Source organism: Coffea arabica, chromosome 7c (genome assembly GCF_036785885.1).
Source record: "Coffea arabica cultivar ET-39 chromosome 7c, Coffea Arabica ET-39 HiFi, whole genome shotgun sequence".
Lineage (NCBI taxonomy): Eukaryota > Viridiplantae > Streptophyta > Magnoliopsida > Gentianales > Rubiaceae > Coffea > Coffea arabica.
The window spans coordinates 3,698,100-3,725,116 of NC_092322.1; the positions used below are offsets into that span (position 1 = coordinate 3,698,100).

Genomic DNA, 27,017 nt, shown 5'->3' on the forward strand with positions numbered 1-27,017 from the left:
AAATTAAATGTTAAACTATTCACTTTTCATTGAATGTGATATGTATTCAACTATATTAGATTTAATTTTTAACAATTCAATAATTTAATGAATTTAGATTTTATGTTTTAATTTACAGATTTTAATTTTATCAAACGCGGGTTTGCTCCGCATTTGCCTTTGATTTTGCCTTTGCGTGTCTTTCGAAAATGAGATGGGCCTGAGACAGTGATGTGCCATTAGGCCCACCACTCATCCTGGGCCTGGGAGTGGGCTGAGACTCTGTACAAAATTGGTCTGCCAACTCAACTCGATTTTTCCACAGTGCTCATCACAAAATCAAAAGTTTTATAGGGTAAGAACGCCAGCCAAGCAACATTTGATCGAGTGCTTACTCTTGATCTGACTCAAACTCTCCATCATCTTTTTGCTGCTAAAATTTTGTTTTATTCCATTAATCGGAAAGTTTTATATTACATGGCATTAGTTACTAGATATTTCCAAAACATATTCATGCGTCTTAGCTCATAATTTTTTTTGGTAATTATGTTCTAAGCCCGATGCTAGCGAACCCTCCTAATTTTGAGCAAATTAGTTTTGATACCTGCGTCAATTATGAGTTTGGTTTTTTTTTTTTTTGGTTGATAATACATTGAAACTCCTTGTGGGAAAATTCAGTGAAAAATAAAATGTTTTGACATGCGTAAGAATCGAGCAATTAATGATATCTCTCAACCGTCTGAGAGAGAAATGAATGCTTGGAATTTTTTAGCCCGGCGAGAAAAGGATATTAATCCTTTGGATGCTAGTAAAATGCCTACAAAACAAAACCAAAAAAAAAAAAAAATGCTAATAAAACATTCTAAGACGAGAATCGTCAGTTGGCTAGTCGGAGCTTCCTTTCATCCGAAAGCAGCTTGGCAAATTGTGTTAGAGCTTCTTCGTTGGTGCCCTCTCCTTGAACAGCCTCAGATCTTCCGGTCTCCAAATTCACCCTCGACACTGGCTTCTGCAGCAGGCTGTTGCCAATCTGGACTAGAGTCTCCATATTTTCCGTGGTTGCGACATCAACTGATGATGCATCCCCAGTCAATCCCTCTTCCTGTTATTCAAAGACCAAGTGGCCTCAATTAGCATGCGCTCGTGTTGTGGTTTGATGCTAACATTCATTAAAATATGGTCACGGGTATATGGAAACTTATTATTATTAATTAACACGGCACTTGTTATTTTGGCTCTGTGTTTGTTTGGTCACCTGGATGCGAAGGTAATTTTTCTCACTGCCAAGTGATTGGAAGAGGGTTGAAACGTGTATATCAACCATATCAGAGGTTGCAGCACCAAAAACATCCAGCAGCGGCGTGGCACCCTTGTTGTATACCCATCCCAGCGACCCCCACTGGTTAGCCGCTGCGGCAGTGTATTTTTCCTCGTTTTTGGCCATTCCTGTGCCTAGCGACAACACCAGCATTCTATTGCTCTCCATGGGCTTCAAATCCGTCAATTGAAATTGGCCCGTCAAAATTTGTTTGGAAATATGGGTTATGGCCATCAGAGTCTATGGAGAATTATATTATTTCAAAGGAAAAAAAATATAAATAAATCAGCTCCTTTTAGACAGCTTTATAAGTACCAGAAAGCAAGTCTCTTCTATAAGCAGCTAAATTAAGGAGAGGGAAGATGTGCAACACATGGTGATAGAGATACTGACTGGATTATTAGCAGCAACTCCTCCATCAATGAGATCAAAGCTGCGTGTGTTCCCTTGTGCGTCCTTGGTCTCGAAGTAGTACGGTGGAAGATAGGTGGGTGCTGCGGAAGTGCTGATGCAGACATCTGATAGCAGAGCATTCTTAGAAGCATTTGCTTTGGCCTGCTTAAAAGTATATTCAGGCACGTTAGTGTGATCTAGCATCCATCAGTAAAGTCTTTTATAGCACTACTAGTTTACAGGGACCATACGTCAATTGTGGAGAAGATAATCGGTTGAAGGCGCTTGATATCGAAAGTGGGTATGACCACGTCTGTTAACGTGTTTTCCATGGTGAGATTGCCCAGTAGTCTCTTTATCAACGAGTGCAAGTACTTTCCATCGTATTTTGGTCCTCCCAACAAATTTGTAAGCGATTTTACCACGTCCTTGCGGCTTGATTGATTGCACAAACGTTCAACAATAAAATAGAGACAGAAAAATTTTTTTTTTCTTTTTGACAGGAATCTGACTTTCGAGGAACTAAAAAGTTTTGGTCTTACTAAGTTTTTGGTTATCTTGTATTACCTGCTCTCGGGAAAGATCTGGGGGGAGTTTTGCAAGTAGAAGCTGGTTATGTCTTTGGCAGCGTAAAGAGGGCGGCTGTCCTTATTTGGGGCAGTGAGCATGGTGGTGACAAGCCCACCTGTGCTAGTCCCTGCAACTACATCAAAGTAATCTGCGATTCTTGCATTTGGTCCATCGAGTTCCTACCAAACAGTCAAGTATGACGTACTTTTTCAGTACTACTACCAACTTAGATTGGTTGTAAATGGGTTTTTATGTTGTATACTTAAAAATTCAAAACATGATTATCTGAAATACCTGAAGTTTGGCTTCCAGGAAAGCAAGAATGGTGCCGGGAATGATGCCTCTGATACCCCCTCCGTCTATGCTTAGAACTGTAGCCAACCTTCCTTTGGTTATAGCATCGGTCAAGGGAGGTTGTAAAAGGTTGAAGGTTGTTAATAAGGCAAGCGTTAGGATTAGCTGATTCATCTTCATGCTTTGGGCCAAATTCCGACAGGATCTATATATATATACACACACACAGATATAATCTAGTACTTCCCTTTTTCTATTTTTTTTGGCGAGGAACGGGATTTTATGTTCTGAAATCTGAAATATGCATCAGGGGGGATCAAGTATTTTGCAGAGAAGGTTCTATATGTACTTGAGATTTCTACGGAGTATGATCTCAGTTCTGGTTTGCAGCCATGGGTAGACTTTTCCATCATCAACGTCCCATCTGTTTACCGAAAAAGAATAGTTCCCACTTCCTCCTAAATTAAAAGGCTAAATGGCATTGGCAGAGAAAGTTTCTTCACGTGTCAACTTCTTATCTTTCGTCGCCTGACTGGCTATTTTCGATCGGGTAGCATACTACATTTCTGGTACGCCATATACGACAGCTGACAAAGCAATTGTCTTCCTGTTTTTTTTCAAACCGTAGGATTTCATAGCTATTGATTTTCTTGCAGTCATCAATTATTGAATTAGTACTATTCTTTTGGGCTGCGGAGCAAATTAAGCCGCGTACTGTTTAGACCTGTAAGAAAAATCTGGATGATTTTTCGTTTCTTCATACCATACCGTTGCTAAACGAGCTCAGACTTTGACAAAACTAAAAGCTTGGGGAGGAAAACTGAAGCTTACTACGGGAGAAGCCAGTTAATTCTCTTTTTTTTTTTTTTTTTTTTTTTAAAAAAAAGGGACAGTCGAAAAAGCAAAAAATAAAAGAGTTGCAGGAGAATGACGAACATGATAAAGTGAGGACTTAGGAAGTCGATATGTTCTAATCCCCGCAACAATCTCAATAATGTGACCCAATTATTTGACTGATCATGACAAGTACATTACATGGATTGTAATTACATGAAATGAGACGTAAAATAGTACAGTTTCTCCCTTCTTGATTTTTCTATTCCCTGGATTATTTATTGCCCTTAGCAAAGGATCAGGGCGTAGAAAACCCAGTCACAATAAAATGCTTCCTTTGAACTTCACAATCATACGTCTCTCAATAGCAATAACAGCACCGCCTTTTGATCTAAAGGTCTTCGCAACGCGTTTTTCTGCTCGACTCTCTCTCTCTCTCTCTTTAGCCTTTTCTTGGCGAGTTACTTGCGAACCGGAGTTTCCTGAATTCAAAAGCGTCCTTTTGGTCGTCGTCAACAAAGCATCTTGTTCAAGGGCTGAGCTGAGCTGACCCGACCAAGAAGTGTTCTTCCTTTGCAACGTCCGACCGAGCGGCATCGGTTTTTTCTTGATTGTGAGAGGTACGTAAATATTCCTGACCCACATGTGATAAGTGATAACCACTTAAAATTGTGAGTGGGAAGCATGGATGAATCGAATCATTCGCTGTAAAGTGTAAAAGCCCCGCATGCATTGTGGGCGAATCATCTTTATCTTTGCTTTCTTCTTTGTCCGCACCTAACAAAAATGTTTGAGAATGAGAAAACCCAATAAGTTCTTCTTTGCCCAAATGTTTGGGTTGGAACGATGAACGATGGACATGTCGGATTCAGTTGCGTGTAATAGAAACAAAATGGATTGATTCACTGGACTCAAACTAAGGTTCTATTTGATAAAACTCAATTAATTTGCTAAATTTTAAGCACTGAAAATAAATACATGAATATCTGAATTTTAATGCTAAATCTATTTATACTGTTTGATAAATAGTTTATAACTGAATGCTTAATAAGTTAAATTTGACAATTTTGTGTTTATATCTTTTCATCCAAAAAAGAAATAGAACCTATGATTTAATTAGTTTAAAATTATTAGGTATGAAAATGACAATATTTATTTTTAAAATATAAAAGATTAAATATATTATATGAGGAGTATGGAGAAGGTGTGAAAGTCATTAAAAATGAAGAAAAGGGAAATAGAAAACCGTTAGATAGAAAATATTAAATTATTTAATTAGATAAAAATTTTGAATATAATTAACAAACAATGGTAGATTTGATAGATAAAATAAGTTAGTTGAAACAATTATATTGATTTTTATTAGAATTAAGCATTCAATTAGGATTCTTGCATTGAAAAAAATACACACAAGTTTAGCACTGATTAACAAGTTCAATAGATGGATTTTCATTTATCAAACACTCAAAACATCTGAATGCTTGAAATAGTTCAGTTTAAGCACTTTTTATAACTAAATATAGCATATTAGTCAGCTGATTTAACGTTGTCGCAGGAGGTATGTGTCACGGGGAAAAGACTCCATGATTCTAGGGTGAATTCACCGCTGGGAGTCTGAAATGACGTCTCCGATGTACGATACCTGAGGCACCGTCGGGCTTCAATCATTGGAGATTGGATCCTCTGCGATTGTAAATGCAATCGCACGAGGCAATTAATGGCTGAGATCGGCCGAGTCGAATTAAAACTGATCTCAATCCTTAATTTGAATTTCATAATTTCATCCTTTCTATCTTCAAAATGCTTCTTTTAATTCAACCATTTATTAATTTTTTTTTCCTAAAAGAGAAGAACCATTTAGGATATAGAAAGCATGTAATTCGATTTTCCAATTAGTAGCAAAACCGACTTTAGTAAGACTTCAAGAAAGATAAAAGGAAAATATGCACGGAATGATATCTTTGTCTAACATTGCCATACTGAAGAATTAGTTACACCACATTATCACATCCAACTATTGATGTACATATTACTAATTGGCGGGGTTGTTCATCGGCCCGGTGATCGGTAATTCAGCACAAAAAAAAAAAAAAAAACTTAATTTTTTTCAATTTTTTTTTCAATTATCGTCCAAACTTTTACTTGGTAATTGAAATTTAGTCGAATAATCGGTATTTCGATAAAATATCCAAGATATTTATATTGATTTTCTAATATAGATTAGTTAAGTACATTTAATATGTAATTAATAATATAAAAGTTATTAATATGTTAATTAATATGCTTTTAAGGTCACATATTTGTTTATGAGCATAAATTATAGCATATAACAATATTGACTTATACAGTAATATGTAATATGACATATTATTAGGCATGAAATATATAAAATATTGACTTAAAATATGAAATTTAGTAAAATCAGGGATTCAGAAATCGAATTTCAATATCCATTTCCAAAATGTTTCATCAAATTTTAAGATTAGATCTTAATCGATTTTCTCGAACTCTATTTCATCCGTATCCAATTTTTTGATCGACTGTTCATTCGATTTCTGCCGAAGTGAAGTGTGAACACCCTTGCTAATCGTTGAAAAATTGATTTGATAATTGATGATGATCCAGCTGAAGCTTGCAGAAAAAAATGACCACGTGACTTGATGGGGAAAAGAAAAGTAATTTTCAATCTAAAAGGCTATTGGTCAAAGACGAGGGAAAGTGTTCATAATTAGTTCCCATTAGGCAATTTGCTAAAGGCAGTTTCGTACTTTTGGAGTCTTGCAATTCACGTTTGGTCCTACAAACCCCTCAACTTGACCATCCTTTTCAGTCCAAAGTTTTGCTGGTTGTTAACCATGGATCATATCGTACACAATACAGCGGAGGGTGAAAATTTGATGACCCACCCGCTGTGGCCGTGTCGAACGAGTTTTAGCACTACGGAACTAGATACAGGCCTGTAAAAGAAAGTATATAGCCCAAAAAAAGTGAAATTTGGGCCAGCACCAAACCGTTTGGTGTTCCTGGTCCAGAAAAGTCCAGAGTCCACCCAATAGTAAGATATTTATCCAGAGAAGAAAAATGGAAATACTTACCATCGTCAAATGACCCGCGTGTGTGCTGTGAAAATATTCCGATTCCCCCGCCACGCCAACACTCTGAAGTCTTCTTCACCTTCCCCGTCGGTTTCCGAAACGCTCCGTTTCATCATCTCTCCTCCGTTGATCCACCATCCAGGAACAAGCTCCATTTCCATCTCCTTAATGGCCCATTCCAGGCCCAGGTTTTCTCTATTTGAAGTTACTTTTTGGTTTTTTTTCCCCTGATTAAAGTTCCATCCAAGCCTTCTTCTTCTTTTTCATTTTTCTTTTTTCATACTTGTTTACTTGGCTCAGGATTTTAGAGCAAGCCGAGGCCGATTGCGACGGTAAATTTACGGATAATATAGCAGGAGAGCGAAAGTATGCTGAAATTGTTGTGATACGTCATGGTGAAACCGAATGGAATGCCGATGGGAGAATTCAGGTTTTTCTGACGGCAGTTGCTAGCTCAATTAATTTTGTTTACGGAATTTTGATCCCAAATTTATGTTATAGTAGATAAATAATTGCCCCATCCCTATCTATCCTGTCAGGATAATCGTTACTCTTCCCGTGTATAATCTTCTATGAATTGGTAGATTCTCTTCAAAATTAGTGATGTTGTTTAATCTTCGTACATAGGGGCACTTAGACGTTGAGTTAAACGACGTAGGAAGAGAGCAAGCTACCGTGGTAATCCTTGACTTGTGCAATACAGTTTATGCATTTTATCATGCACGTAGTTGGTGTGGTTTAAGGATAAAAGTTCTGTTTGGCTTGTTAAAAGGTGGCTGAGCGAGTTTCCAAAGAGTTCAAAGTCTCTGCGGTTTACTCATCTGACTTGAAGAGAGCATTTGAGACTGCACAGATTATAGCAAGCAGCTGCGGGGGCCTTCAGGTATCAATTAGTTATTAATCTACTAGTTTGCCATTCACCCAATTCCTCTTGCTAAGTTGTGCTGGATATGCGAATAAACTAGACTTTGGTATCACAATCTGATTTTGTGCATTGGAAGTGCTCACTGCTGAATGCTGGTCAGCAATTGGTTGGAATCTATCATTTTCCTCGTTTTAATGAAGGCTTCAGTTTATGTTTCTTCTATCTTGATTGAGAAAGTATGTACTCTGTGTTCCTTTTCTGCATTAAAATTTTTTGAAATTGATTGGAGATGATATAAACAACCTGGGTGACTTTCTTTTCACGTGTTTCCCATGGAAAGTTCTCATCTAAGAGGTCTTGCTAGCATTTTTTAAATGAAGTTGAAATCTGCATTGTTGTCATTATCGCAGTGAACAGAAGAATGTCTACATTTAGGAGTTACCAGCGATCTATTTATAGGAGTTAACTGCCATTTTATTGGAGTTATTATTAAGATACTTCTCTTTTATTCCTGTAACAAAATGCAAATGTGTCTTAGCATTTGCATAAAGGCCTACCAGGCATGGAGGTGGGAAATGGTCTACTTGTTTTACAACATAAATTTTAATGCCAATGGTGGTCCTTAAAATATCGGTATGTAGACCATCAGTTGAGCATCACATTGCTTGTTTTGCTTTGTTGGGATCAGGTTATTGAAGAACCAGACCTGCGGGAAAGACATCTCGGGGATCTCCAAGGCCTAGTGGTTCGCGAAGCTGCCAAAAGCAGTTCTAAGGCTTATAGAGCATTTGTATCTAATCGAAGGGATGAAGAAATTCCAGTGAGTTTTATGTTTTATGTCTGTTGCGGATGACCAATGCACCATTAAATTAAGTCTGTTTCTATGGTTGTTAGAAGTATATTTTTCATCAAAGTGCCTCATAGACACCTTGGTCCCTAATGATTACCTAAGAATTAACTGGGCTGAAGGAGAGGTAATGGCAGAAAAGTTGGTTGGATAACATTGATGACCTCATTCTATTTGGAAGCACCATTTTGTCTCCCTGATTGGAGACTTCATTCACTGATAATGTTGCTTTTTATCGAATGTGCTCCTGACCCAGTAAGTACGGCCTAAAATTCTACTTCAAAAGTAAGTGTATTGCTTGATATCTTCACCAGCAATGCTTGGGCTGATTTTCTTTACTTGCTAAAATGGTACCTTCCTGAAAAAAGGAGTAATGTATTTTTCATTTTTATTTGTTGAATAAAATAAGTTTTCATCCTTTAATTAGCTCTGTCTTGGAAGGAGATGGATGCCTCATGATTGTGATGGTGCTAATTTGTGGTCAAGCTTGTTATTCATTTGGTTACATGTCAAATTGTTAGGTTTATAATCCCGTGTTTTTGATCGGCGCAGCTGATGTTAAGCTACTAGACACTAGATTTGCTGGTGCTTATCTAGTCCCACTGGAATACTGCTCGTGGGATCCAATAACCTTGTCTGATACTGGAAGTCCTTCTATAGTTGCATGGTTGTATAGTGTAATTGAGTAAGGATGCATAGTTTCCTTGTAGGTGCCTTTGGCATTTGCAGAGAAACCAAGCAGTTTTTTGGTTCAACCAATTTTTTCTCGAGTATCTTTTTCCCTTGACATGGTATACCCAAAATTCACCCTGCAATAACAAGATCCCCCTTTTGTATCATTAAAATGTCTGTAGTTTATGTTTTTGTTTCTAGAAAATGAAAATTGACACAAATACTTGTACTAAAACAAGCAAGTTGCACAAAATAGGTTTAAATGGTCAGATTGGACAAGCCTGCCCCGCTCCCCTAGCTTCCATGTAACACGACAAACACCATAAACAGAGGGTAATTGACTACTACTTGCCATTGCAGGGTGGTGGAGAAAGTCTTGATCAACTTTATCAACGCTGCACATCTTCGCTGCAAAGGATTGCAAACAAGCACTTAGGTACTGCAAGACTCAAAATCACAATGGTTTGTGGAAAAATATAGCATGTGATCCTAGTTTCAATTGCAGGGGAGCGAGTAGTTGCGGTCACTCATGGAGGAGTTATCAGAGCACTTCATAGACGGGCATCTTCACATGGGCGGTCTGCTGGGAAGATTATGAATACATCTGTCAATGTATTTCAGTTGTCTGATGAGGATGAGTGGTCCATCAAAGTATGGGGTGATGTGAGTCATCTTAACCAGACTGGCTTTTTGGAGTCTGGTTTTGGTGGGGACAAATCTTCTGGTTAGTCTTTACATGTCTGCTTGACATCGACAAACCTGGAATTTTGTAGGGGACATGCCCCTTTCACCATTATAAATCGCTGAAACATTCGAATTGGTTCAACAACTACGATTAATTAGAATCTTCATTATAATTTTGACAATGTTGCGACGTGTGATATGTATCAGCATGGCAATGGCAGCCATCAATTGTCATCCCGTTTTGTAATTTTTATTTATCAACAAAGCCGGGACATGCAAGGATAAGTTGAGGTCGAAAACCATTTAGGAAATGGTGGAATGTGATTAGCCGTCAGATCAGTTGCTGGGGTAAGAGGTTATCTTTTTTACTTAGATGAAGCTTTAACCGGTTTCTAACTCTACAAAAGTATCATGATCACCCCAGCAAGAAGGGTTTTAATTTTTCCAAATGAACATTTTATAAACTGTTGCGCGGCAATTGGCTTGTTTATGGTTTTCCTCCAACACTGCCATGAAGCAAACATGTTTCTGTTAGTGCAGGGTGGCATGCGTGCCACGTGCTGGTCCACCCTCATTAAGCTTTTGAGGAAAAATTATACAAATAGTCCTTCACATATTAACTTTGTAATTTTTTTACATTTTTCACATATGAGATGATTATTTTTGACATATGGCATATTGATTTTACACTTTTTACATCACTCACATATGAAAAGATAATTTTTTTTTGGTCCTCACAAATGAAAAATGCACATTTTTAGTTCCTCAACTAATTTCTACTCATATTCTTGTTGGAAAAAATCACATATACCTCATGCCTTGTAAACTTTAGCGGCAATATCGGAAGATTGCAAAAAAAAAAAGGAAAAAAATCCCTCAAATTTCTTTCTTCTTAGCCCTATTTTCTTAACAAAAAAATGTGGCAGCAGCCATGGTTGTCTCTGGCAACCACTAAATTCAATCACAAAATTCAACTTCTCGCTCATTTTTTCATGTAGAATCTAATTTTAATATTAATTTTGACAAAAAAAAAAAAAAAAAACAAACGCAAGTGAAAGATACTAACGGTTAGATTTTGATTTCAGTATTAGTTTCGCATTTTTTCTAAAATCATATAACTAATAGGAAAAGAGGCAATATTTGTCGTAGCAAATTCTATCCGCCAATGTTTTTTTTGTAAAGAATGATATCGAAGCGCATGAGCAGCAAACTTGTAGGGGAGGGATCAGAATTTCAAATGTAAAAGTAGTTTGGACATAAAAATAATTTCAATTGACATATGGCGAGCAAGAAGCCTCGAGCATGAACCCTGCAATCCTCAGAATCACTCGAGTATGTCTAGATTTTAAGATGAAATATTTCAACGATTAGACTATCGTTCTATATTTCTACTTTACTTCGGTCCCCGATTCACCGATAAAAAATACTCCATATATATAGTTAGTTCAATGTCAAATGTCAACCTATTACACTTTCCACTCAATAAGATAAATTCCGATGTCTTCAAGTCAAACACAAGAACGGGCGTTGGTTATAAAAAGATGGGGGGAAAGAAAGAAAAGCAAATTAATGTTGAGTTGGATGAATATGATGGTTGGTACTCGGAAGAATTTATGAGTAAGCAAAGGATTTAATGCCATTTTAGTGCGATAATGAAGGAAGAAGTGGTGGCAGTAGCTCAATTCATGTGTTCGCCACTTCCGAGTAGTTATGGCGAACAGCTTTTGACATCTTGAGTAAACATAATCATCTATCAAAAAGTTGAACCCCCCCCCCCCCCCGGGGTCTTTTCTCTTCGCAGCAAACAAAGAATAATAAAACAGAAAATCCCCCCCCCCCCTCAAATCAATAAAAAAACCCCGAGTCATCTCGGAGAAAGGGTTGAATTGATTAATAAGATGAAATGGATTACAAGTACAAAATTTTGAATTTATGATTTTTTACTTCAAAAAAAAAAGAAAAAAAGAGTCCAAACTAACTGAGTAGGTCGAAACTGATTTCTTCCACATCAGCAGTTATTACTTATTGCGCCACATATAATGACAATTTTATCAAGAGCAATTACTATCTTTACTTAAAAATACATAGTAGTAGTAGTAAATACATAGTAGCTATGATGAGAAGCAAAGCCAAATCGAGCATCAAATTCAAGTTCTCGATAACTTAGTTGGGTCCATTTCCATCGTCTCCCTCCTTCCCTAATAGAGTATCGGATGTAAATTGTCCTACTCAAAAAAATAAAGAAATATCAAAACCGCGGGTGACATTTATTTGTAGCATCATCCCTCACGTGAAATGGTTGAATTGGTTGGATTTCTTGTGCATGCACTGTACAATTGAATTGACCCATTTTTTTTCCCTGGAACGGAAAGCGTATCTGGTTCGTTGACTTTAAGCATTTTAATAACCAAAAACGTGGTACTGTTGATATAGTCGCAGCATCAGAGGCATTTTACAGTTGAATGGTTCAGATTTTGGGGCATCCCAGATTGATTTAGTAGTCCCATATTATATAGTAGTAGTATTATAGTAACATGTCTCTGCAGCTTTAATACATGGACGAGTTTTTCCCCATATGCAGATTCATGGTCAGAGGCAAGAGAAGGAAACCGCCTGTGGCAATTATAAACCTTGTTTGGAAAGTAATATTCTAAAGAAAAAGTATTATATTTTTTATGAATACATTTTTCAATTACCTTTTTATCTCATATATTTCAAGTCGCTGCAGCATTTTTTTACAAATTTTTTTTTTTAAAAAAAAAAATGCAATCCAATGGATTTCAGTTTCTATGAAATGACTGCAATTGGTTTTTGTATTTTCTTCTATAGTTTTTTTGCTTTTATTTTTAAAGGGGTAAGAGGAACAAGCTTTACTTATGTCAAACATAGAGGTGGCAAAAAGTCCCAATGAACACCCATACCCAAATTTTATTTGGGCAGGATGAGTATGCAAAATATGGAACTGGGTCTAATTGGGAATGAACCCACTAATATATAGATCTAATTGGGATTTATGTGGTATTCCAATAGGTTTTTCTTTCTCCAAAGACTAAGAATATTGATTTTTCCATAAGCGAAAAACCACCCAACAATTTTGAGGCATCTAATTAGCAAAGTTTGCTGTGTCCAAATTGAACTTAAAGTAAATTTACTTTCAAATCTCATGAAATTTAGTTGTCGAAAGCTAAATCTAGAACGAAAAATATCAATTTAGTTTTATTGCATGATTTTTTCACAATGCAACGAATTAGAATTGATAAACTTCATCTTGACATGGATTATACAGATATATGTATAAGATCATCTATTGGAGAAAATATAAGCAGCATTTAGCCATAAGAAGTGGAAGCTGGGGCAGGTACAAAATTGAATCATTAATCATTTCAGGAGAAAACATGATTTTGATGGTGGAAAGTTTTACAGAGTTAAATGAACTAACTAAATGATACTGAAAAAAAAAAAAAGAGTAATATTGAGGCATTTGATTAGAGAAAAAGAGTTTAAAAATATAAAATGGGGTTTTATTGAGTATTTAGGCGGTATTAAAATGGGTCTAACAAATTTCAGTTCCATCCATATTGGTCCCATGACTAATATCGAATTGCTTGGATATATCTCATATTTTGCAGTTTCAATAAAGTTGGGGTTCAAATCCCGCCCATTTGCCATTTATAGTCAAACATAAATGAGATTTATAAAACATACTTTTTAATCTAAAAAATAAGATTTGCAGTCCCAACCAATATATATGCAATTCCTAATTCCTATTGGAGGTCCCGATCCCGGTCTAGCCCTACCCTAGATCAAAAAAGTTGATATCTATTAACATCCTCTCGGTGTATGATACATTCATAATAATCGTATTTATAAGGAAAAAAATGCTTAAAGCTCCAATTATCTGGGTTGTCTTTTTTGAACAAAGAGCCTTGTTTGGCAAGTAAGTTTATAGCCAAATTTGTTTGTTAGAAGTTTTCTAACAACTTTAGTTATAGTAATCCCATAAAATTTCTCAAAGTTTTTAAATTATACACTTCAAAATATCCAAATAAATTTTCTACAACTTCTGCAGTAAATTACAATAAAATTTTAGATAAACAACCAAAAAATTCACTTACTAAACTAAATGGGCCCGGATTTAGAAGCTGGTAGAACTATTCAAATTTCAAGTTACGTGCTCGGTTGAGATTACCGAAAGCAAGTTGCGTTCAACCACACTTAGGTCTTGTTTTGATTGCTTGTTTCCGTCGGAAAATATTGTCGTTTTCCGTGATCACATTTCCCTATCACCTTTTTCCCTCACATATATCAAATCGCTACAATAATTTTTCCATGAAAAATGACGAAAAATGTAATCCAAACACAACCTTACTTACCGGTGATTATAATGCCTCAAGATTAATTTGCAAGTTGACCTTGGTAAATTTGATGCAAATTGTTTAATGAACAAACAATAGAACCATTGAGGGAACAAAACTTATTCTTAGCCCAATTTTGCTCCAAAACTCATTTCCATCTAAAGCTTTGCATGGAGAAAAATTGTTACATTTTTTGTAAATATATTTTTTCTAATAACCTTTTTTCCTCAAATATATCAATTCGCTACAATAATTTTTTCTACAAAAATATCAAGAAAAATGCAATCGAATCACAAAACTTATTTCCTGTAAACAACGATTTTTTTTTTTCTATGTGATTTACTCCGTACATTACGGCTGCAATCGGACCATCATAAATTTCGTAAACGATTGGCAAGTCAAAACTAAACAAAAAATTGCCTAAATAGTTTCCTGGTAGTTTCTGATTCCAAGAAATTCTTTTTTTTCATCCAAGGGAACTACGTGCTAGCCAGACTGCATGGGGGGCAGTGACAATACCTAAAACGGGTAGCTTTTGAATATTTGGCTGTGGTGTACTCGGCAGTTGATTCAACTCGAGTGAGGACAAGGGAATTTTCTTTTATTCCTCTACCTTTTGATTCGGTCTAAACCCAAAATTACAGCCATGACGCTGCAGTGCTGCAAGACAAATACACCGATTTCATTATGTTTTTATTTTATACAAAAATCCACCGCCTTTTGATTTCGTCTCATCTCTCTCTCGCTCTCTCTCACACCAACTAGTCTGTCCCCATAACTATTGAATTAAATCCATGTCCCACTCCGTTCGAGAATCAATCATCGCTGATCCCCTCCTCAGCTAAGAAAAGAAACCCAACTCTAATCAAATCAATTATAATCAATCCCATTCACCAAAAAGACAGGGAAAAAAAAAAACAACAATTCCCTCTTTTTTCTGCCACGTGGATTTCCACTGTATCAACCTGGGCCCGCTCTCAGTCCACCCTCGCGATCCTTTTGAAATTTTTTATTCTCACTCGCAGCAACGCTTAATCCGGTTCTATCTCAATTACGAGAAATTGCATTGTCAGTCCCTAACACTTGCAGCGAGCTTTCATCTGTCGCTGTTTACATCACACAATTTCACACTGGTCCTGCTGATTTTCACTTATATTATATGTAGTGTAGGCACTCCTTTTATATATACACCAAAAAAAAAAAAAAACCTCCTCACCCCTCTCCACACGCCTCCCACCCCCAACCAATTGCTACATACATTCTGTTTGGATTGTAAGTTATTTGGGATTATTTGGGATATTTTTACTGTATCACTTTTTTGTGATGTGATGTATGTGAGATAAAAAGATATTAGGAAGATAAAAAGGTGTATTGGAAATTATAAAGATGATGTAAGCAAATAAAATTAGGGAAATATGAAGTAATCCAAACAATTCATTCGGATCTTGAACCTATGAACAGAGAGACGCCTCTAAAAGTACTGTTATAATCATTAAATAGACTTTAATAATTGTCGTATTAGCACCATGTGTGCTGATTAATCAAGAAGAAAAAAAACAATCTTAAAAGAGGTTCAGACTACTACTTACGATTATTATTAAATGAATACTTAGTGTGAATTGGGGATGAATATTTTCAAACCGGATGTAATAATAAGCACATTAAATATTTTGGCAACTTAGTATCCGGTGTGAGGTTGCATATTAAAAGATTTGGGAAGAGATTTTGCGTTATACACGCATTACAATTGAAGAATGTGTGCCATGTTGAGTGCCATGAGGGACCTTAAGAGATTGCATTGTATATGTGAGACACTGCTGATGCAATTTCCCAAAAACTATTAATTTTTTATTTTCCGACAAAAGTGTAACATCGTCGATCGTGGTTTCTTTTTTATCAACTTCTGCTCTGAACCCGCTCGCAGATCTCTCTTTTTTCTCGCTCTATCAGCAGTCTGCAGCAGAGACAAAGTTCAAAGCTTTCCCCCTCCAAAACCCCAAAAAGTAAGGAAAAAAGAAATTGTAGCTTCAATTCTATCTTGAACTGGCAATGGTTTCAGTTCTGACCTAAGGATTGTTCGTTCTAGATAGGGTTGTGTTTGGGGAGGGAGGGAGCTCAGGTGGTAATAAATTCCAAATAACGAAGAGGAAAGAGCACCTGAAGTCCTGAAAATGGGTGTTTGCACTTCCAAACCCTCCCCGGAACCCAATCTTCATCAAGATTCCAAGCAAAACCCTACTCCAACCAAGGATAAAAATAACCCAGCCCAGGTCAAGGATAACGGTGGAAACTCCAGCAGTCAGCAAGAAAGCAAGAAATCGGATGCGGAATCCGCTAAAAAATCTCCTCTTTTCCCCTTTTACAGCCCTAGTCCAGCGCATTATTTGTTCTCCAAGAAGTCTCCGGCGAGATCTTCCGCCAATTCCACGCCCAGGAGGTTTTTTAAGCGACCGTTCCCGCCTCCGTCTCCGGCGAAGCACATTAAGGCGGTGTTAGCTAAGAGGCACGGGTCTGTGAAGCCGAACGAGGCGTCGATACCGGAGGGGAATGAATCCGATACGGTGGCGGCTCTCGATAAAAGCTTTGGATTTTCTAAGCATTTTGGAAATAAGTATGAGCTGGGAGAAGAAGTGGGAAGAGGGCATTTTGGGTATACTTGTAAAGCTAAGTTCAAGAAAGGGGAGCTTAAGGGGCAAGAAGTTGCCGTTAAGGTCATCCCGAAAGTCAAGGTTTGGCATTTTTCAGAGTTTTAATTCTACTTTGCTGACACTTCAGCATTTTTTTTTTTTGTAGCTATTTTCTGAAAGTTTCTATTTTCTCTTTTGGTGTGATCTATGTGAGTTGAGTAGTGGTAATCCGCATTGATTTATTGATTGATCGTTGTTGAAGTTTCAGAGATCAGATCTGTGAAAAGGAAATTAGAGGAAGCAGTAAAAGATCATGATTGGGAGTGGAATTTGCCCTTTCTATAGATGTTTTTGTCCAGTTGTGATGTTTAAGTAGTATACTGGGTTTTAGCTGGAAAGATGGTAGCGTTGATTTTTCTATTCTTCTAGCTTTAGTCTATGGGAGGTTTTACACGTTTGACCTTATTTTCCATGTTTTTCTCCTAGTACATGTGATTTTCAATAAGCATATAGGAAGATTTTTTGTCCTCTCTCTGCTATCCCTTTTTCATGAATAGTAATATTGGAGCAGCGAGTTTCCATGATCATGTTTGTATCACCGATGCTTGCACTAATCTTCTGGCTGGCCTTTAACATTAAATTGGACTTCAGATAGATTCCATGGATGGCTGCTTGTTGGTTATTGTGCGTTAGGAAGACTTGAGATTCCATATATTACACAAGGAATTAGTAGTCTCATATGATGTCAGGATAATTAGCTTCTGTAGTTATTAGTACTTGTTTTGGGAGGACGCTCCCGGTATGTGGATGAATTCTAATGCTCTTCCACATTGTGCATTTTTCATTGTTCATGTGTCCGCGATCTGATACTTATCCCTAAAAGAAATGTTCTTTTCAATCTGATGGGACATATGGATAGTCTTTTTTTTTGTTGCTCTATTTTTCCAGTATGTTGCTTTTCATTAGATTTCTTTATTTTATTGCTCTAGGACCATGTATTATGCTTTTGAATGTGTTTGTTTTCATGCATTTCCTGTGAAGTTTGGTTATTGAAATTTCTTTTACAGCAAGTATTTCTTTTCTTTCTCTTGAACCAGATGACCACTGCCATAGCCATTGAAGATGTAAGAAGGGAGGTAAAGATATTGAGAGCCTTAACAGGACATAGCAATCTCGTACAATTTTATGATGCATATGAAGACCATGACAACGTCTTCATTGTAATGGAGTAAGATCTGATAACTTGATTTGAGGCCCATCGTATTTCTTTACCTATGTGTCTGTGTATGTATTACTCAGAGTTTCTTTGCCTATGTATCTGTGTATGTATCAACTAAGAGACTTTTGGGATCAAATTGCTTTAGCAGTAAATTTACAGTTTTGCACATGTTATGACTTATGTGGCTTCATCATGTTTTGTTTCTTGCCTGTTGTCGTTTTAATACACAGAGACATGTGCATTCATTCCATTGTATCTGAACGTTTTGACAATTCTAAAATTAGTTATCATGCTTTTTGAAGGCTTTGTGAAGGAGGGGAGCTTTTGGATAGAATACTTTCGAGGTAATTCACTTGTTTTAGTGTAATTAAATACCTGGTGAACTTTAGTGCCGTTGAGTTTCTGATGGTGTTTAGGAAAGATATTGTAGAATGGAACTCTGTGATAAAAGGAGCTCTTTTGTTCTGCAGGGGCGGGAAATATGCAGAAGATGATGCAAAGGCTGTGATGGTACAGATTCTAAATGTTGTTGCTTTTTGTCATCTGCAGGGTGTGGTGCACCGGGATCTTAAACCTGAGGTGGGAGATCTTTTGATTTTAAACTGCTTATACTTTTAATTCTCTCTTGAATCACAACATTTTGTTTCTTTCTGCCACTCTCCCTGCCTATTAGCTTGATAGTCCCCCTTCTCAAGAAGACTAAACTGGTTGTGAACTTTTGTAACTGAATTTTTTGTTCATCAACGTACACTTTTACAGAAGTGAAATGTCAAGATGACATGTTAGTTCTCGGGGATACAATATATTCATGCTTGTCAAAGAAGATATGCCACTTCATGTTTATTTTCCTACCTGCCCTATGTTGTTGCTGTGCTACATTCTTGTCTAACTGTGGCTTATTGCTGGAGCAGAACTTCTTGTTCACTTCTAAGGATGAGAATTCACAACTTAAAGCTATTGATTTTGGATTATCAGATTTCGTCAAGCCAGGTTTTTTCTCTGTCCCTAGTCTTCTTAATGGTTAATATCTGTATCCTCCTTTTGGTAGTTCTGGAAAATTAACTATCCAATTGAATGAAATAATTGCTTCTCAGATGAAAGGCTTAATGACATTGTTGGTAGTGCATACTATGTTGCTCCTGAAGTTCTGCACAGATCATATAGCACAGAGGCTGATGTGTGGAGTATTGGAGTTATAGCATATATTCTTCTGTGTGGCAGCCGTCCTTTTTGGGCTCGAACTGAGTCAGGGATCTTTAGGACAGTTCTAAAGGCTGATCCAAGTTTTGAAGAACAACCTTGGCCTGCTCTGTCTTCTGAAGCAAAAGACTTTGTTAAACGTTTGTTAAATAAGGATCCCCGTAAAAGAATGACTGCAGCACAAGCCTTAAGTGAGCTTCCTATTATGTGTCAAAGATAAAATGTCACTTTTTTAAGTCTTCTTTTCATGTTTAAAGTCTTCTTGAAATTTTTGGCTTCAGGTCATCCATGGATTAAACATGGTAATAATGTAAAGGTACCGCTGGACATTTTAATCTTCAAACTCATGAAGGTTTACATGCGGTCTTCTGCACTTCGTAAAGCTGCCTTGCGGGTATGTATTTGCAAATTGTTCATCTCATAGTCTAATTTCCTAAAAATGTTGGTATTTCCTTTTTTTTTGGGCATATCTTTTCCTGTTCTTTGAGGAAAAATAAACTGGGTTGAGTCCTCCTAAACTGTGTATCTTTTGTTTGATGCCACACCTGTATCAATGATAGTTAGGTTGCTGTTTGACTTGTGGCCCTTTCATTTGTAAAGCGCAATTGCCTTAGGTATCCCTAGTTTATTGGTGTTGTTTACCTCACCCTTCATTTCAAAACAAGTGTTACTTTGATGCATCGATTATTGAAATGAAAGCTCCATTATGGCAGCTAGTAGGTGTTTGGGAATGTCACTTGAAAAGCTCTCCTGGTCTCGTTCTTCTTTTGGTTCCTTGACTTTTGTGCTCTAACTTTGGCAGGCTTTATCTAAGACATTAACCGTAGATGAGCTATATTATTTGAAAGAGCAATTTGCACTGCTGGAGCCAAGCAAGAATGGCACCATAAGCTTGGAAAATATTAAAGCGGTTAGTTTATCTGCAAAATGTTTTGTTTCTGTTTTCTTACTGAATTTTAGGATTTTATAACTTCTCTTAATCTTGACTCTATATTCGTATCGTGCCAGGTCTTGATGAAAAATGCAACCGAAGCTATGAAGGAGTCTCGTATCCATGATTTTCTGGGTTCAGTACGTAAAATTACTGAAACGATGGAATTCCTTGTTGTATGAAGTTTCTTCTGCTTAACTAATTTGCATTCTATCCTTCAGCTTAATGCACTGCAGTACAGAAGGATGGATTTTGAGGAGTTCTGTGCAGCTGTATTAAGCGTCCATCAGCTTGAGGCACTTGATAGATGGGAGCAGCATGCTCGCTGTGCGTACGAACTTTTTGAGAAGGATGGAAACAGGGCCATTATGATTGAGGAATTGGCTTCGGTAATTACACTTTTCCATTGTTCGATTTGAATTGACATTTCATCGGATTGCTTCTCGCGATCCGAAAGTGTGTTTTCTCAGAGCGGATAAATTTTGGTAGCATTACAAACGCTGCAGTGTAATGATTTCAAATCCTTGTTCCAGGAACTTGGCCTCAGCCCTTCTGTGCCCGTTCATGCTGTTCTCCATGATTGGATCAGGCACACTGATGGAAAGCTCAGTTTTCTGGGATTTGTAAAATTGTTGCATGGTGTGTCTAGCCGCTCTCTTCCTAAAGTTCAATGACAGTCGTTGGAGGTGCCCTCGTGCTCCTAATGGCTAATGACTGCACATTTGGGGATCTTTTGGCAAATCAAGGAGCTCATAATTGGTGATTGAGATCATTTTGCACACCATCATTTGCTGCAACAAAGATTGGACTTTGGGATTGGTATTTAGGTCGTGGCAGAGGCTTGGTCGTGTCCATTATATTTTTTTAGAGGATCAGAACTGTGATTACTGATTACCGTGCGGTGAACATGTGATTAGGTTTGCCACTGTAAAGCTGTAGTTAATTTCATACTCAACGTTTTAGATTAGAATATTTTTCAGTTGGTTCTGGACGCAACCTCTTTTACTAACACATAGTTACGCCTTGACATGTTGGATTGCCCTGTATCTTCCCTTGCTCTGCATTTTTTTCTAATCAAGAATTTCTTTTGAACTTTTGCCGTTTACCTTCACCTTTCGTTTCTTAATACTAATAATAATACTCTCCATGGTGGTTTGTAATATCAAATTTGATGCACGTTACATATTCTTCTATTGAAAGCGAAACTTGATGTGAAATCGAACCCTCGAGTCTTCAGCTTCTTCCCGTCCTAGAGAATGCTTTTGGTTAACTTTCAACCCGCAAAGGAAGAAGATGCGAGGTGGAAATTGTGTCCATAGAGAGTATTTTATCATAGAATTTCTATGATGGAAGCTCTTTCTCCGGCATCCTATATATATCATATTATAGGATGACCAAAACACCTACCACTCGGGGCCTCCCCGGGGAGAGGGTGGCTCCTACTTTTGGGGATTAGACTCGTAACCCAGTATGACCGGATATTAGATTATTTGGAATAATTTTAAAAATACCATATTATATATGATGTATATGAGATAAAAAAGTGATTAAAAAAATATGTTGATGATCTAAGTAAATAAAAATTTGCAAATAAATTAAAACCAAAAAGTGGCTTCATGACCAACCAAATGAGCACCTATGTAAATATATCTTGGTTGAGGATTACTAGTGTGTTTGGGTAGAAAATTATTTGAAATAATTATTATAATATTTTTTCTTATGTGATATATGTGAAATAAAAAAATGATTGAAAAAATAAGAGAGTTATTAAAAAATATATTTACAATGCAAACAAATGATATTTAGAAAAAATGTTCTATCCAAAGATGTGAGATTATTTGTTTTTTGAGCTTCTCTCCATCTCCTGCACGACTTTACCCTTTTTTTTTTTTAGTTACAAAGGAGAGCTAAGCAGCTCAATGCATAGATACTAAACGAGGGGCGGTAACCCTCGTGTTATTCAAATTCATCCATCTCCTAACTATGTCGGGTAGACTCCGTAAACAATACATCCTTGGCTCCTTGTTGAGGCTGTCTTTAGTTAAGCAATCCGCACTGTTTGTTTCCTTCTTTCTCGTCAAATGTGCGATATCCTTACCTCCCATTCCTTGCGTCTCCACCATTCAATTTGTTTCAGCAGATTGGAGTGAGGGCCGAATTCAGGTGGTTTCTTCACTTGACCATTTTGCATTTGCCCGCTGTGTTCCTTTTCTTTTTAATTCTTTCAGTAGGCTCGAGCGTTGAGCAATTCGGTCTATACATGTTTTAGTAAGGTGCTAGAATATCTTTACTTTTGAGGAAATTGGGACAAGAATAACAACCCCTTGATTGTGTTAATTTCTTTTTCGCCTCTAACCAACTGGTGACATTTATCCAAATCAAAAAATAGAAAAGTTTGTGACCCAGAATTTGAAGATATTCACGTGCACAAATGGATATAGCGAGTTGATTGATTGAACAAATTGCCGTAGAAGAATACCACCGTGGTATATAGCGACTTTGAGGAGCATCAAACGTGGGAATGGGATTCGAGTCCATCAGGATGACGCCTTGTGTGTACTAAATTGGAACACGCAGCCGCCTTTTGTCCATGCAAACCCCATCCCACACCAAACGTGTTGTGGGGCATTTACAAATGGGTTGGGTCCTCCAGTGTCTGAATGGCTACTTGCGAGTAATTGAGTGTAAATAGATTTAAGTAGCGTGTCAAGTGGTAGTATTGTGATGAAAAAAATTAGCAAAAAGACTATTTTGTCCTTATTTGGTAGGAAATGCAACTTGTGAAGGCTTGTGATCCAAGTATAGCTTCCAAAAACAGTAATGCACGACAAGTAAAGGGTACAGAAATGAGAGAAAGGGGGGAGGGGAGGGAAGATATTTATATTTGAGACAAAGGCATTTCAGCCCGAAAAGTGAAATGAAAACGATTGAACGATCATACGAATTTATAATTATATAATTACATTAAAAATAAGAATTAATCTTATATATGCTGATAGTTTTATACATTATGATGATTGGATATATGATACACAAGTAAAATATGAATTTAAAATTTAAATTCAAATAAATTGTCACGCATCTAATGATAATATTATATATATACGATTGATTGTTGATCATACGGTTACGGTGGTGTCAGTATATAAAAAAATTAATTCTAAAAATAAGCAGGAACTAAATTAGGACCAGCACTACTAAAAATGTCACCATCACACGAAAGCAGCCCCAAAAAGTACGAGTCTGCGCTCACTTTTATATAGCAGAAAAGGGCGACAGCTGCACCTATCATTTGCAACTTGAAATCCTGTACGCATGCATGTCGACGCAAGTAAACAGGACAGGAGGTGAAGACTTGTTGAAAGAGCGGGAGAGTGATGATTAATCGATGGAAGACAGTAGTAGTAGGGACGCGCTCTTAATTTCGTTTCATTCAGAAAAGACTAGAGTTTGAGGGACGGAGGTCGATCTCTTGGGTCCAAGCGGATCGGTCTTGAATGTGCAATTGCCAATAGGTTTGAGCCAGCACGTCTGGGTCCATAATCTCTTCCCCTCCTCCGATACCAATCTGCTGCTGCTGCTGCTGCTGCTGCTCTTGTTGTTCCCCAACCCCCTTTGATCTTTGTTGTGAAGTTGATGACGTTGCTGCCCTGCCAATCCATTCAATGAATTTAAGTTTTCAACCCAGCCTTAATTATAGCATCTTCCTCATACCAGAGTTTATGACCAGTATAGTAATACTGCTACCTAATTTACTGTTAAAGCAGGGCATAGTTTGAGGTATAGCATGTTTCTTCATGCCAAAAGCAGGATTTCATTGTAGGTGGTTCCCAGTGAGGCAACATATTCTTGAATCCCAACATATTAATGAATCCCAACTTAATATCTCTACAGAATGTTGAGAATGACCAACCAAAAAAGAGCTTGGCAGGAAAAATCAAGAATCGAGATTCAGAAATTTCAGCAAAGAAACCAATATGAACATGGTAATAAATTACGCAAGCGTAGCATAACTCTGCACACATGCATATGCACGATAGATCTGGCCAGCAAATTAACCAGGAGATAAATAAAAACAGACAAACCGGGGTACGCCGATATAGCCGTCTATGATGACATGTGCCACGTGTACACCCTGAGCTTGAAACTCTCTAGCCAGACACTGCGATAAGGCTCTCAATGCAAACTTCCCACAACCTGACACAAAAGTAGAAGTGAAAAAGGGAGGAGAAAACAGTGTCAGAGAATCATCTGTTGTCATACTGTACTGTGCGATTGCGGGCTGATGGAATACATAGCGCGTTCTTGCAGTTACCATATAGTACTGGTAAAACCCTACTTAATTAGGATCAGTACATACATAATTCCGAGTAACCGGCTATTCCATTGAGGGAAGCAAAACAGCCCGTAAAGAGAATCGTCCCTCGGCCTCTATCCACCATGCCCGGCAGTACCTGAGGTTTCATCGATCCCAGGGGCGGAAAAAAAAAAGGAACAATTTATCCAGGTAAATCAGAGCCATTACTAGTTACTAGTTAACTGCTAGCTGTTTAGAGTGGAGAAGAAGTAATGGACAGGGACCTGTTGGGCACAGTGGAAGGCGCCGACGGAGGAAACGGCGATGGACTTCTCAAAATATTGGACTCTCATGTCGGCGAAGTTAGTGGGAGGCCAAGACATGGGATGGTACGCATTGTACACCAACACCTCCACGAAACCTAAAGACAGAACCCCCTCGAATGCCTCCCTTATACTTTTCGTGTCCGAGCAATCAATTCGAATCGCAAACACTCGAGCCTTTTCATCTCTCGCTATCTCATCCGCAAATCTCGACAGTCTCCCTGCATCTTTTAATCAAACTGTCATGCATAATTCTGCAGTAGTTGAAATAAAAAGATTGGGAAAAAAAAAAAAAAAGAGTGTCAAAGGCAATAATCGTCCGTTACTGATAGTCAGCAATGTATATAGAGTACTGGCCTAAGTCACTGGAGAGGATGGCAAGGGTGTAGCCTTCGCGGGCGAACTTGCGGGCGATGGAGAGGCCGAGCCTGGGTCCGACGCCCACAATGGCGGCGATGCCTTTGGAGGAGGGGGAACTCGCCATGCTACGCATCTTTGCCAGCCTATTCTAATTGGCTTGCTAACAAATGGAGGAGTACTATTTTTAGCTTTTACTACTAATTCAGTAATGACGGTACTATATGTGTTGAGAGAGTACGAGGGGTGAGCGACACAAGTGGGTTTCTAGGATTTTGACTCAAAGGTTTATTACCACTGCAACAACAGTGAAGTCCCAAAAAAATCAATCAGTGAAACCCTCGTCTTTGATCTTTCCGTCTAGTCGCAGTAGTATTCTTGAACTGAAGCAGTGGAGAATTAGGAGACAATGGACTACTCATAGGAGGAGGTATGGTGGTGCACACTTTAGAAGTCGTTATCTGAACTCTAAATGGGTGTTTCCTAGACGAGAAGCAACGGTGGGGTGAATAGACTCTCCCACCCTTCCCCCACTCCCAACGCGGTGAGCTTTCAGCTTCGACGGAGTTTCTTTCCTTTCAGCCTGACTGCTTTAGATCCTTAATCCGAATCCGAAGCCTTAGTAGTAAACTGGTAAAGTATCGACGGAGTTTCTTTCTTTTTAGCCCGACTGCTTTAGATCTTTAATCCGAATCCCGAGCTTTAATAGTAAACTGGTAAGTGGTACAACCCCAGCCCTCTCAAAAGAAGTTACTGCCATGGTGATTTGAAGCGGGTTGGGATGCTGGATTTCTCTCCGTTGATCTCTCTACTTGTTTATATTTAAACTTAAGCAACATTATTATTACAAAATTATGTGATTGTATTATTACTTTCTTTTTTGATGATCAATATATTAAAAATATTTTGACATTATATTTATATGAAATATTTGAACGGTGAAATATGGGCGATAAAATTTGTAATCATCATTCATATGGCAAAAACTTGGTCAATTTCATGCGAAATTTTATGTATAACTAACACACATAATAAACTATATTACAAGCGGTGTCGATTTTTAAATTAATTTCATAGAAGTATAATGGAGAGAAATTATCTCTAATGCACGCAATGAAGAGAGGTTTAATCCAATTGGAGCCTATGAAGTGAAGTTGTCGTCCAATTCAAATTGATTTTATAAGACTTATAACTATATGTGGCGTAAATTGATACAATATTTAATGTAAAACAAAACTCCGTAATTTATATAACTAGAGGTTTGTGCAAAAATTAAGTTTATAAAATTTACATTTGACGTTGTTAAATCTATCTATACACACAAAAAAAAAAAAAAAAAGAGTTTAAACAGGAACTTGCGAAGCCCAAACCCATGGCCATGCCTCTGGTTATCCGTCCCCCTTTATTTGATCTTCTTGTGTACTACGTGACTCTCTGCTTGCAAAGCAGACAAAAAATTACGAGCAATTTGACTTTTAATAATTCACAGTAAATGTCTGCCCACTCACCAGTCACCACGACTGGATTGGACCTCCCCTTTTTTCGTTCTCCAACCCACCCTCCATAATTACAGTAGCTTCGAGTACATGAAATTACAGTAGGGCATGCAGGCAAATATGGGATCAGAGGCCTCCATAATTGTCAGTGATGATTGAATCGCACGACATAAACACTAACAGAATAAATGCAGATACTAGTAATATATAACAATCGACAAAAAAACAATAAATTTTTTTGATTTCTTGAAGCTTGTACCTAAAAATTATGTTAGTATTTATATTTGTTATTTTAATATGTACATTACACACGGTGCAATTATAACTAAACTAAGAATTGGTGGTGATGCTCTTGGTCTACACCAAAGCAAGAAGATGTAATAAACCACCCCAGCAGCTATGTTGTGAACCGGTATTGCAAATGGGATATCGCACGATCAGAAATTTTGATTTAACAACTTCGTAGCATTATATGTAAAAAAAAAAAAAAAAAGAAAGAAAAAGATGTCCAATTCACTGATTTTACCATTTCCCCTTTCCTTGCTGCATCCTTGAATATAGCTTCACTGGAAAAGGGAAAAAAAATATCAATGAATAAGAAAGAGAAGAGATGCATCCCTCTCTGTCTTTAGAAACTTGGAGGTAGATCAAAGGAAGAGAC

At 37.4% G+C, this 27,017-nt stretch overlaps 4 protein-coding genes across 5 annotated transcripts; 2 read left to right on the plus strand and 2 right to left on the minus strand.

Moving 5' to 3' along the window:
* Window positions 1-697: 697 nt before the first annotated feature.
* LOC113701874 (patatin-like protein 2) lies at window positions 698-2,873 on the minus strand. Its single transcript, XM_027222750.2, has 6 exons — window positions 2,555-2,873; window positions 2,258-2,439; window positions 1,942-2,125; window positions 1,691-1,852; window positions 1,235-1,537; window positions 698-1,081 (listed from the first exon to the last, which is right to left on the minus strand). The coding sequence occupies exons 1-6, from the start codon at window positions 2,732-2,734 to the stop codon at window positions 857-859; spliced, it is 1,236 nt and encodes a 411-aa protein (XP_027078551.2). The 5' UTR covers window positions 2,735-2,873; the 3' UTR covers window positions 698-856.
* A 3,592-nt stretch (window positions 2,874-6,465) lies between these two features.
* LOC113701161 (phosphoglycerate mutase-like protein 4) lies at window positions 6,466-9,733 on the plus strand. Its single transcript, XM_027221688.2, has 7 exons — window positions 6,466-6,671; window positions 6,784-6,913; window positions 7,111-7,161; window positions 7,256-7,366; window positions 8,037-8,168; window positions 9,228-9,303; window positions 9,373-9,733. The coding sequence occupies exons 1-7, from the start codon at window positions 6,493-6,495 to the stop codon at window positions 9,594-9,596; spliced, it is 903 nt and encodes a 300-aa protein (XP_027077489.2). The 5' UTR covers window positions 6,466-6,492; the 3' UTR covers window positions 9,597-9,733.
* Window positions 9,734-15,684: 5,951 nt separating this feature from the next.
* On the plus strand, window positions 15,685-20,624 carry LOC140010395 (CDPK-related kinase 5-like). The gene is made up of 11 exons (XM_072057217.1): window positions 15,685-16,635; window positions 17,631-17,761; window positions 18,055-18,096; window positions 18,223-18,331; window positions 18,664-18,742; window positions 18,847-19,143; window positions 19,234-19,346; window positions 19,755-19,862; window positions 19,961-20,023; window positions 20,105-20,272; window positions 20,417-20,624. Exons 1-11 carry the CDS (start codon window positions 16,078-16,080, stop codon window positions 20,555-20,557), a joined length of 1,809 nt encoding a protein of 602 aa, XP_071913318.1. The 5' UTR covers window positions 15,685-16,077; the 3' UTR covers window positions 20,558-20,624.
* Window positions 20,625-22,954: 2,330 nt separating this feature from the next.
* Window positions 22,955-25,601, minus strand: LOC140010791 (uncharacterized). Of its 2 annotated transcripts, none has more exons than XM_072058334.1 (5): window positions 24,861-25,601; window positions 24,465-24,724; window positions 24,244-24,337; window positions 23,969-24,080; window positions 22,955-23,528 (listed from the first exon to the last, which is right to left on the minus strand). In XM_072058334.1, the coding sequence occupies exons 1-5, from the start codon at window positions 24,994-24,996 to the stop codon at window positions 23,327-23,329; spliced, it is 804 nt and encodes a 267-aa protein (XP_071914435.1). In that variant the 5' UTR covers window positions 24,997-25,601; the 3' UTR covers window positions 22,955-23,326. The 2 variants fall into 2 exon arrangements, with proteins under 2 accessions (XP_071914435.1, XP_071914434.1); XM_072058333.1 differs by having other exon boundaries at window positions 23,038-23,533; window positions 24,861-25,596.
* Between the last annotated feature and the right edge of the window lie 1,416 nt (window positions 25,602-27,017).

What these genes read in the sequence shown, in the direction of transcription:
- LOC140010395 (XM_072057217.1), top strand. Translation starts at nt 16,078, where the DNA reads ATGGGTGTTTGCACTTCCAAACCCTCCCCGGAACCCAATCTTCATCAA. An exon ending in AGGTCATCCCGAAAGTCAAG is followed by an intron (nt 16,636 to 17,630) that starts GTTTGGCATTTT and finishes CTCTTGAACCAG; the next exon opens with ATGACCACTGCCATAGCCAT. An exon ending in TCCATGATTTTCTGGGTTCA is followed by an intron (nt 20,024 to 20,104) that starts GTACGTAAAATT and finishes TCTATCCTTCAG; the next exon opens with CTTAATGCACTGCAGTACAG.
- LOC140010791 (XM_072058333.1), bottom strand. Translation starts at nt 24,996, where the DNA reads ATGCGTAGCATGGCGAGTTCCCCCTCCTCCAAAGGCATCGCCGCCATT. An exon ending in CCTTCCACTGTGCCCAACAG is followed by an intron (nt 24,338 to 24,464) that starts GTCCCTGTCCAT and finishes ATGAAACCTCAG; the next exon opens with GTACTGCCGGGCATGGTGGA. An exon ending in AGCCGGTTACTCGGAATTAT is followed by an intron (nt 24,081 to 24,243) that starts GTATGTACTGAT and finishes CTTTTGTGTCAG; the next exon opens with GTTGTGGGAAGTTTGCATTG.
- LOC113701161 (XM_027221688.2), top strand. Translation starts at nt 6,493, where the DNA reads ATGACCCGCGTGTGTGCTGTGAAAATATTCCGATTCCCCCGCCACGCC. An exon ending in ATGCCGATGGGAGAATTCAG is followed by an intron (nt 6,914 to 7,110) that starts GTTTTTCTGACG and finishes CTTCGTACATAG; the next exon opens with GGGCACTTAGACGTTGAGTT. An exon ending in GATTGCAAACAAGCACTTAG is followed by an intron (nt 9,304 to 9,372) that starts GTACTGCAAGAC and finishes TTTCAATTGCAG; the next exon opens with GGGAGCGAGTAGTTGCGGTC.
- LOC113701874 (XM_027222750.2), bottom strand. Translation starts at nt 2,734, where the DNA reads ATGAAGATGAATCAGCTAATCCTAACGCTTGCCTTATTAACAACCTTC. An exon ending in TCCTGGAAGCCAAACTTCAG is followed by an intron (nt 2,440 to 2,554) that starts GTATTTCAGATA and finishes ACTGTTTGGTAG; the next exon opens with GAACTCGATGGACCAAATGC. An exon ending in CAGATCTTTCCCGAGAGCAG is followed by an intron (nt 2,126 to 2,257) that starts GTAATACAAGAT and finishes CAATCAATCAAG; the next exon opens with CCGCAAGGACGTGGTAAAAT.